The sequence below is a fragment of the Nicotiana sylvestris genome, chromosome 11 (genome assembly GCF_000393655.2).
Source record: "Nicotiana sylvestris chromosome 11, ASM39365v2, whole genome shotgun sequence".
In the NCBI taxonomy this organism is placed as follows: Eukaryota; Viridiplantae; Streptophyta; class Magnoliopsida; order Solanales; family Solanaceae; genus Nicotiana; species Nicotiana sylvestris.
The window spans coordinates 22,262,226-22,273,154 of NC_091067.1; the positions used below are offsets into that span (position 1 = coordinate 22,262,226).

At 42.8% G+C, this 10,929-nt stretch overlaps 1 protein-coding gene across 1 annotated transcript; it reads right to left on the bottom strand.

Annotated features, from left to right (window-relative positions):
* Window positions 1-421: 421 nt before the first annotated feature.
* On the bottom strand, window positions 422-766 carry LOC138880812 (uncharacterized). Its single transcript, XM_070160991.1, has one exon. It carries the CDS (start codon window positions 764-766, stop codon window positions 422-424), a length of 345 nt encoding a protein of 114 aa, XP_070017092.1.
* Window positions 767-10,929: the final 10,163 nt, after the last annotated feature.

Here is a 10,929-nt window from a genome sequence, read left to right on the forward strand (position 1 = left end):
AAGCTACAGACCTCCAAAATTCAATCCTAACACGCCCCTAAGCCCGAAATTACCCAACGGAGCTAATGGAACCAACAAAGTTCCATTCCGATGTCGTCTTCACACTGCTCTAACTACGATCCAAATTCTAAAGCTTAAGCTCTCATTTAGGGACTAAGTGTCCCAAAATGCTCCGAAATCCAAAACAAACCTTCCCGACAACTTACAATAGTAGAAACAAACACGGGGAATGCAGTTAATAGGGGATCAGGGTGTAAATTCTTAAAATGACCGGGCGGGTCGTTACATCCTCCCCCTCTTAAAACATTCATTCGTCCTCGAACGAGCATAGAGACATACCTGAAGTAGTGAAAAGATGAGGGTAACGGCTGCGCATATCCTGCTCGGTCTCCCAGGTCGCCTCCTCGGCTGGCTGACCACGCTACAGAACATTCACTGATGCAATGTTCTTTGACCTCAGCTTACGAACCTGCCCGTCCAATATCGTCGTTGGCTCCTCAACATAAGATAGATCCTTGTCCAACTGGACTAAACTGAAATCCAACAAGTGGGATGGATCACCGTGATACCTCCAGAGCATCAAAACATAAAATACCAGATGAACTCCTTCCAAGCTGGAAGGTAAGGCAAGCTCATAAGCAACCTCCCCAACATGTCTTAATATCTCAAAAGGACCAATAAACCTTGAACTCAACTTTCCTTTATTCTCAAACCTCATAAAGCCCTTTATAGGTGAAACTCGAAGCAAGACCCGCTCTCCAACCATATAGGAAACATCACGAACCTTCCGGTTTGCGTAACTCTTTGTTTGGACTGGGCTGTACGGAGTCTATCCTGAATCACCTTAACCTTATCCAAAGCATCTTGAACCAAGTCTGTGCCCAATAATCAAGCCTCACTCGGGTCAAACCAACCCACCGGGGATCTACACCGCCTACCATATAAAGCCTCATACGGTGCCATCTGAATGCTGAACTGATAACTGTTATTGTAGGCAAACTCCGCCAGTGGCAAGAACTAATCCCAAGAACCTCTAAAATCCATCACACATGCACGGAGCATATCCTAAATAATCTGAATAGTGCGCTCGGACTGTCTGTCCATCTAGGGGTGAAATGTTGTGCTCAACTCCACCCGAGTACCTAACTCATGATGTACGACCCTCCAGAACCATGATGTAAACTAAGTACCTCTGTCTGAAATGATGGAAACTGGAATACCATGTAGACGAACAATCTCCTGGATGTAAATCTCTGCCAACCACTCCGAAGAATAGGTAGTAGACATAGGAATGAAGTGTGCAGACTTGGTCAGCCGATCCACAATCACCCAAATGGCATCGAACTTCTTCAAAGTCCGTGGGAGTTCAACTACGAAATCCATGGTGATTCGCTCCCACTTCCACTCCAAAATCTCTATCTGCTGAAGCAACCCACCCGGTCTCTAGTGCTCATACTTTACCTGCTGACAATTGAGGCACGGAGCTACGAACCCAACTATATCCTTCTTCATCCGCCTCTACCAATAGTGCTATCTCAAATCCTGGTACATCTTTGCGGCACCTAGATGGATGGAATACCGTGAACTATGGGCCTCCTCTAGAATCAACTCCCGAATCCCATCAACATTGGGTACACATACCCGACCCTGCATCCTCAATACCCCGTCAACACCAATGGTCACATCTCTAGCATCACCGTGCAGAACCTTGTCCTTGAGGACTAGCAAATGAGAGTCATCATACTAACGCTCCTTAATACAATCTAATAAGGAAGAATGAGAGAACACGCAAGCTAGAACCCGATTGGGCTCCGAAAGATCCAATCTCACGAACTAGCTGGGTAAGGCCTAAACATCTATCACCATGGGCCTCTTTGTTGCTGGTAGATAAGCCAAACTCCCCAAACTCTCCGAACGATGACTCAAAGCATCGGCCACCACATTGGCCTTGCCCGAGTGATATAAGATAGTGATATCATAGTCCTTCAGTAGCTCTAACGACCTCATCTGGCGCAAATTAAGGTCCTTATATTTGAATAGATGATGTAAACTCCGGTGATTAGTATAGATCTCACAAGGAACACCATAAGAATAATGACGCCAGATCTTCAAGGCGTGAACAATAGAAACTCACTCGAGATCATGGACAAGATAATTCTTCTCGTGTACCTTCAACTATCTAGACGTGTAGGAAATCATCCTACCGTCCTGCATCAATACCGCTCAAAGGACAATCCTCGAGGAATCAAAATAGACAGTATAAGACCCCGAACCTGTAGGAAATATCAATATTGAGGCTGTAGTCAAAGCTGTCTTGAGCTTCTGGAAGCTCACCTCACACTCTTCTGTCCACTAGAACGGAGCACCCTTCTAGGTCAGCCTAGTCATAGGTGCTGCAATATATGAAACCCCCCCTAACAAATCGACGGTAATAACCCGCCAAGCCAAGAAAACTGCGGATCTTTGTAGCTGAGGATGGTCTGGGCCAACCCTACATTGCTTCCACTTTCTTCGGATCCACCCATATACCCTCACTCGATACCACGTGACCCAAGAAAACCACGAAATCCAACCAAAGCTCACATTTTGAGAACTTTTCATATAATTTCTGTTCCCTCAAAGTCTGAAACACTATCCTCAGGTGTTGCTCATGATCTTTCCGACTCCAGGAATACACCAAAATATCATCAATAAAGACAATAACGAACGAGTCAAGATATGGCTAGAACACACTGTGTATCAAATGCATGAAGGCTGTTGGGGCATTGGTCAGCCCAAATGACATAACAAGGAACTCGTAGTGACCATACCGAGTCCTAAAAGTAGTCTTAGGGATATCTGGCTCCCGAATCTTCAACTGATGGTAACCCGAATGCAAGTCAATCTTAGAAAACACTCATGCATCCTGTAACTGGTCAAACAGATCATCAACACGAGGCAAAGGATACCGGTTCTTCACTGTAACTTTGTTCAACTGGAGATAACCAATGCACATACGCATAGAACTATCCTTTTTCTTCACAAATAAGATAAGAACACCCCAATGTGATACATTGGGCGATTTAAACCTTTGTCAAGCAATTCCTGCAACTTCTCCTTCAACTCATTCAACTCAGAAGGAGTCATATGATAAAGAGGAATAGAAATGGGCTGAGTGCCCGACAATAAATCAATGCCAAAATCAATATCTCTGTCGGGTGGCGTACCTGGAAGATCAACTGGAAATACATGAGGGAAGTCCCGTACTACTGGGACTAAATCAACTGTAGGGGTATCAACACTAACATCTCTCATATAGGCAAGATATGCGTCACACCCCTTCTCAACCATTCGCTGAGCCTTAAGGAAAGAAATAACTATACTAGGAGTGTGATCTAAGGTACCCCTCCACTCAACTCACGGAACACTTGGCATGGCCACCGACATGGTTTTGGCATGACAATCAAGAATAGTATAATGGGGCAACAACCAGTCCATGCCCAAGATAACATCAAAATCTACCATACTGAGCAATAATAAATTGGCTCGATTCTCAAAACCACTAAGAGCAACCAAACACATCCGATAAACGTGGTCCACAACAAGAGAATCTCCTACAGGAGTAGAAACATAAACAGGGGAACTCAAAGAATTCTGAGATACTCTCAAATGCGGGGTAAAATAAGAAGACACGTAAGAATAGGTGGAGCCTGGATCGAATAAAATCGATGCATCTTTATGACAAACAAGGACAATATCTATGATGACATAATCAGAGGCGACAACCTCGGTACGGGAAGGAACGACATAATATTTGGCCTGGCCTCCCCCTCTAGGGCGACCTCTACCTCCCCGACCTCCACCTCTGGCTGGCTGGGCGGGTGGGGTGGCAACTGGTGCTGGAACCATAGCCTGGGAACTCTGTGGACCAGGCTGTGGCTAAGAAGTTTGTGGAGGTGCACCCCTCCTAAGTCTGGGGCAATCCCTCACCATATGGCATATGTCACCAAATAAGCTCTAGGAGGACGTGGTGGTTGTGACTGGCTCGGTCCAAATCTGCTGGACTGACAACTAAAAGCACGTTGTGCAGGAAGCACACTAGATACTGGAGGTGCATAATAAGGCATTTGAGGCCTAGGAGGAGCTGGAATACCACTGGCTACTGGAAGAGCTGAATGAACGGGGCGACTCATATAACCCTTACCATGACGAACTGCAGCTGGAGCACGGGCATTAGAATAATGGCCCGACTCTTGAGACCTCTTGGCCTCCCTCTCCTCTCTATCCCGAGCATGCATACCCTCCACTCTCCTAGCAATGCTCACCACCTGCTGATAAGAGATATCCATCTCCAACTCATGAGCCATGCTAGACCTGATGCTGGGTATGAGTCCCTCAATAAACCGGTGAACCCTCTCATAAATTGTAGCAACCAAGGCTGGTGCATGCCTAGCTAAGTCGGTGAAATGAACAACATACTCTGAAACAGTCATAGTGCCCTAGCGCAAATACTCAAGATCTACGTGCCAATCGTCCCTGAGGCTCTAAGGGACAAACTCTCTCACAAACATATCTGAAAACTGAGTCCAAGTAAGGGATGTTGTCTCAGCTGGACTGTCTAACTCAAAAGAATGCCACCATTGGTAGGTGGTTTCTCAAAGCTGGAAGGTAGTAAAAAAAACCACTCGATCCTGATATACCCATAGTGCAGAGGATGCGGTGACACTCCTCCATAAATCATAGGGCATTACCTGATGCTAAACCACAGAATACAGGAGGCTTATACTTCTTGAACCTCTCAAGCCTCCGCTGCTCATCCTCTAAAGTCGCTGCCCTATCCTCGGGATGATCTGGGACTGTAGGCGGTACCGGTATAACCTCTCGGATCTGATCAACCTAGACCTGCTACTCAGGAGTGTAGGCGGCAGGAGTCTGTGCTCCTCCCCCGACCTGGTATGTGGCAGAAGCAAGGGGAATCAGCCCTGCTTGAGCTAGAGTGGTGTACATGCTCACGAACTGTGCAAGAGTCTCCTAAAGAGCTGGAATAGTAGTAACAATAGGCACATCAGGTGCCTGGACTTCGACTGGAGCTGCTGGTAGCTCCTCTATGGCAGCTTGCGCGGGTGCTGTAGCTGCACCACGGGCACGTCCTCGGCCTCTACCCCGGCCCCGACCTCTAACGGATCTAACAAGGGGAGCGAGTGCCTGGTCATCTTCGGTAGCATGTGTCATCACCATCTGTGAGAGAATAGAAGACAAAAGTTTAGAGTTGTGATATAAAAAATCTCGCACGACAAGGAATTAAAATGAAGTGGAATTTTCCTAACAGTTACAGAGCCTCTCACAGATAAGTACAGGCGTCTCCATACCGATCTGCGAGACTCTAATAAATCGGCTTGTGATTCATGACTCCTATAAACCTAGAGTTCTGATACCAACTTGTCACGACCTCAGTTCACCCTCCGTGAACTATCATGACGGCACCTAGTCTCTACGACTAGGTAAGCCTAACAATTTGCGGAAAAAGGAAACGAAAGATAAAACCAACCAAAAACTGCAGAATAAACATAAATAGAATGTTTAAGATGCCGCTCGACATATACACTATAAACTCTGAAACCGAAACAACTCCCAAAACCTGGAATCTTATGAAATCACAAGCTAAGGATATTACATAGTGCTCTAACCCCAAAATGTCTAAATCAAAGCAAATACAGAAGGGCTATAACTACAAGAGAGAATAGAGAGGGGCTCTTCAGTCTGTGGACGCGGCATATATACCTCAAAGCCTCTGAAGAATCGCCTCGCCTTAAGGATGGTAGGGCTGAGTTGAAGAACCTGGATTAACACATGAAAAACATGTGCATAAAGGGCATGAGTACACCACAATGATACCCAGTAAGGCTAACCTCAATCGAGTAGTGATGAGGAAGGTTAGGTCCCTACCGTTTATATAAATATATATAAGGAAATGAAATAGTATGAAGTAACACTAGATAATACGAATAACAACAACTACAACAAAGAGAAAAATTACAAAAAGAATATAGCTCCACACAGAGATAACAACCGAGAATCTCCCAGGATACCATCCTGTAGTTCCCAAATGTAAATATCCAATTGATCTCCCAGGTGTCGTCCGATAGTCCAACTTATAATGCGTAGGGGATCTACCAAATACCAATCCGTAGTCCAAAATGTAAATATCTAGTACAGGGGGAATCTACCGGGTTTAGTCCTATAGTTCCAATGTAAATGTGCAGGGGGATCTACCGGAGTAACGATCCGTAGACTCTAAGAAAACAAGCAGGGGGATCTCCCGGGACATCGTCCCGTAGTCCCAAAGTAAACACACAGCAGCAACACGAAGAATACTCAATTCAATCCAATTTCATATCAAGGAAAAATAGGTATTTCTAACCTAGCATGCTGTACAGAATTCAAATAAAGTAGTTTGAACAAGTAAAGTAATTAAGTCACTTAGACATGCTTCCCTAAACTAACAGTATGCTTAAATTACAAGTAATGTACAACAAGGAAGATAATACAATTATAGTTACTTAATGAAAACAAGATTTTTCAACAATTAGCACATGTACGCACTCGTCACCTCACGTACAAGACATTTCATATATCAACAATACCAAATCGTAAGGGGAGCCCCCCCCCCCCCCCACATGGTTAGGCAAACCATTTACCTCGAACCCGCTCAATCAACTCAATACCACATTCTTGCCACGAGTATCCGACTCCAAATGACCCAAATCTATTCTAAGTAATTGCATAATGTAAATACAACTTCAAGTAACTAATTCGACTAATTAGTTCGAAGTTAACACGCGAAATTAAGAAAATCGCCCAAAAAGCCCCCAGGGCCCACGTCTCAGAATTGAGTAGAATTTATAAATTTGGAATCTTCACACTGTCACAAGTTCATATATACAGGAATTACTCCAATTCGACATCAAAATCTTGATCAAAACTCCAAAATTAGGCCTAAGAACTTTTCCAATTTTCTCCAAAATTTCACCCTAAATTCGAATTTAAAGGATGAGTTTGAGCATAGATTCGTGGAAATTAATCAAAACCGAGTAAGAATTACTTACCCAAAACACCTAGGTGATAATCTCTCCCAAAATTGCCAATCCCGAGTTCCCAAATCGTTTTGAGACTAAAGCCTCGTTTCTGCCCTTTTTTTGACCAGTGGAACCGCATCTGCGGCTCTGGGACCGCATCTGCGGCTCTGGGACCGCACCTGCGGTCCCACTTCTGCCGAGACCATGTTGCACCTGTGACTTTTCATTAAACCACAATTCCACACCTATGACTCCATTACCGCACCTGCAGTCTCGCAGGTGCGTTCGACTTCTCGCACCTGCGACTTCTGGAGCTTGGGCCCAATTCTGCCTCTACGGTCTCCAAGCTGCTTCTACGGTGCGGCGCTACACATGCAGGTGCGGTTATGATAGATTCAACCAACTTTAGATTTCTCCTAAGTCCAATTCAACTTCTGTTAAGCACCCGAAACTCACCCGAGGCTCTTGGGACCTCGACCAAACATGCCAACCAGTCCTAAAACATCATACGAACTTATTCCCACCCTCGAATCACATCAAACAATGCTAAAACAACAAATCACTCTCCAATCCAAGCCTAAGTATTCCCAAAACTTCCAAATTCTGCTTTCGATTAAAAAGTCTATCAAATCTCGTCTGAATGACCTAAAATTTTGCACACACGTCACATTTAACACTGTTGATACCCAATTTTTCTCTATATATTTTTTAATATGAAAAATACCTTCAAAATATCATATATGTGCATATATAAGCATGCCCAAGAATTTTATTATTTTTCCATAATTTTAAAGGTTTTTTATTGATTTATTTCCCTTTTTTATCAATAAAATCCCAATAATTATTTTCGAAATTATTATTTTGACAATTCATCTATTGAATTTTTATATTTATTCCAAAATATAGCTAAAGTATTTTTTACATATTTTTACAATTTTATTTAGTATTTTTAAAGCTGCATTGCATATAATTGCAATATTAGCCCTTTTAAGGTTTAATTAGGTTTTATATTCATAAAATTGGATCCTGTATTTTTAAATTGTTATTTATGTGTTATAAATAATTTTAGCCCTTTTAATTAGTTTTCAGAAATTATTTATTATTTTTATAAAATTAAATGGGAAAAATGGCTATTTAACTTATAGCCAAAATTGGCTTTAAAATCTATCCCAAATCGAATCCCCAATTCCCCGGACCAATTCCAATTAAAATCCTAGCCTAACCCAAGCCCAAACCGGATCCCCATCTACACGTTTGATCATGACCGTTGATCATTCAAATCAACGGTCCCCTTTCCCCTTACCATTTTTAACCCAAAATGACCCCTAACCTAATTCATTTGTTACGGTCCGCCGCCCTTGAATCCCCTCTCCTCTAAAACTCTCTCTAAAACCTAAAGCCAACCCTAGCCGCTTCCACCAAAACTAACCCTAATCCCCTTCGATCCTCACCCAATCCATGGACTCCCATGGTTGTTTGAGATGTATACTAGTCTCCTATGTCTACTGGTTGCCTGTTTTCGTGATTTCATGAAATGATCTCGAAGATATCTAGTCCAGACCTTGCTCAACTTCTATCAATGGTTTCTTTCTTGTCATCCATGGCTGTTCGAGTCAGATCCTTCACTTTTCCGGCTAGATTGGTAACTTTTCGAAGTCTTTCTCATTTTTCTGGGTTCCCCGAAACCCTATCTTTAAAGGCTTTCCGATTTTCTTTCAGATCTATCTTAGATCTGTGTATGTTATGAACCTCGTAAGTGTTTTCTTTAAAGGTTTTCTGATTTTTCAAAGCGACTCTTCGTCTTCAACGACTAGGGTTTTCTTAACCTCTTTTAAAAATATGGCGTAATGGCTTCCTGGCCACTTAAACTTGTAGGGATTTTGAAAGATGATACACGAACTTTGGATTTTTCCCATTTGAACACTCCAACTTGACAAAATGAGTACTAATAAACACTTTTGACCGTTGATCATGCCTATGTGGAAGCACTACAACTGACATGGCTAAATTATGTGCAAATCACGCTGCCAAGGCGCATGAATAATATTGTTTTTACTTAACAAAATTAGAATTAGAATAAAATATAAATAAAAAAGAAAAATAAAAAAGAAAAAAAAAACTTTTCCAATTTTTTCATCTTCCCAGGTGTCTACCATGGATTAAGTGATGCTATCAGATAAGTAAGTGATGCTACAAACTTCACCAGACCATGCCCTTTCCTTAAGTGTAGTCCGTTCAAGTAATGGTCGGGTCAAAAACACGTCTAGTCGTTCTTTGTCGGAAAACTCTTCGTGTTTCCAGTCAAAGAGGGGCAGCTGTAAGCACGTGATTTTTGACCCTCCCCGAGAATTTTCACATTTTTAGCGTGAATATGTGAAATTGGGTCTAGAATAGCTATTTTAACTATTTTTACTTTATTTCAAAGAAAAAAAGAAATTTCAAAAAATATATATATAAATTTTAGTTTATGTATCTCTCATAAACTTGAAAAATACAAAAATTGCACTTTATTTTTGTACTTTATATAATTTCGAAAATTACAAAAAAATAAAATAAATAAAACATAGTTCTATTAAGGTTTTATAGTCATTTTAACTTTGAAAAATACAAAAAAAATATTACCTCATATTTTATCTTAATATTTAAAACGAAAATTACAAAAAAAAAAATAGTTTTATTAATATTTTGTAGCTATTTTAAACCTTGAAAAATATTTAAAAAGATATAGTTTTGTTTAAATACTAGTCTTATTTTTGGTAGTTATTTTGCTTACATAGGACTAGTTAAGCAACGTGCTCCTATTTCTCGGGTCCGGGCAAAAGAATAATATTCGGGTTTAAACTACCCGGTTTTAGGCCTAATTTTCGGACCTAGCCCATAATAAACTGTGTCCAGGACACGTGGGGAACCCCACCACGCGTGGGGGACATATGCCTCGAACCCCACCACGTGTGGGCTCATTTTTCTGGGCAAAACCCAGTACAAAACACGGAAAAGAACAAAGGAACGAGGGGACTTTTTGAATTTTGAAGGGGACGACTACTGTTCAATCTTCTTCTTCAACAAGAAGAAGAAGAAGAAAACCCTAGCGGCCCAACCCCGTCTCCTCCCAAACTGCCTCACGACCACCCTCCTCCTCCATCACCCCCGTCCAAACACCATCGCCCAAACACCATAACCACCATCCAAACGAAACCAGCCCCACCGTCGTCCAACCACCCCCCGTCGGTAAACCACCATTAACGACCCCTACTGTCGCAGCGAGGACAAACTCCTCCATTACCAAGCATACCCTCCTCCTACCAGCCTCCTCCATCGCCTGAAACCACCCGCATCCACGACCCAGCACCAGCGCCAAACGGACCACCAAACAGGCCCGTCGTCAACCTCCATTGCCGCCCGCTGCAAGCTCCAGCTCCACCCAAGCCGACGTGTTGCTGCATCGCCATAACCAACCTCACCCTCCTCGTCAACCAAACAGACCTCCATAGCTGCTCCTTTCATCACCTCCAACGACCCCTTTTTTGTAGCTTCTCGCAACAGTTGCTGCGTCGAAAAATACAGCAGTTGTTGCTGCGTCGCTGCGTTGCTGAGTAGCTCAGCCGTTGCTTCAGTCCGGTGAGGTTGTTTTGTTCGTCGAGGTCCGGTACGTCGAGGCGCTGTCCGAGGTTCCGTCGTTGTTCTTCGTTCAGAAAGGTCCGACCTAAGTTCTGTCGGGATCGTGTTTGTCGCTCTGAGTTTGTCGAGGTGCAAAGGTTAGTAAACCTCGATGTATTAGATAAATAAACTTACGTTGAATGTTTGAAATGCAATATAAAAAATTGGTATGGAAGTTTTCTGCCTATGTTTCGCTGTCTGCATTTTGGTTCATTTT

Coding starts and splice junctions, on each gene's coding strand:
- LOC138880812 (XM_070160991.1), bottom strand. CDS start 766: ATGGTTGGAGAGCGGGTCTTGCTTCGAGTTTCACCTATAAAGGGCTTT.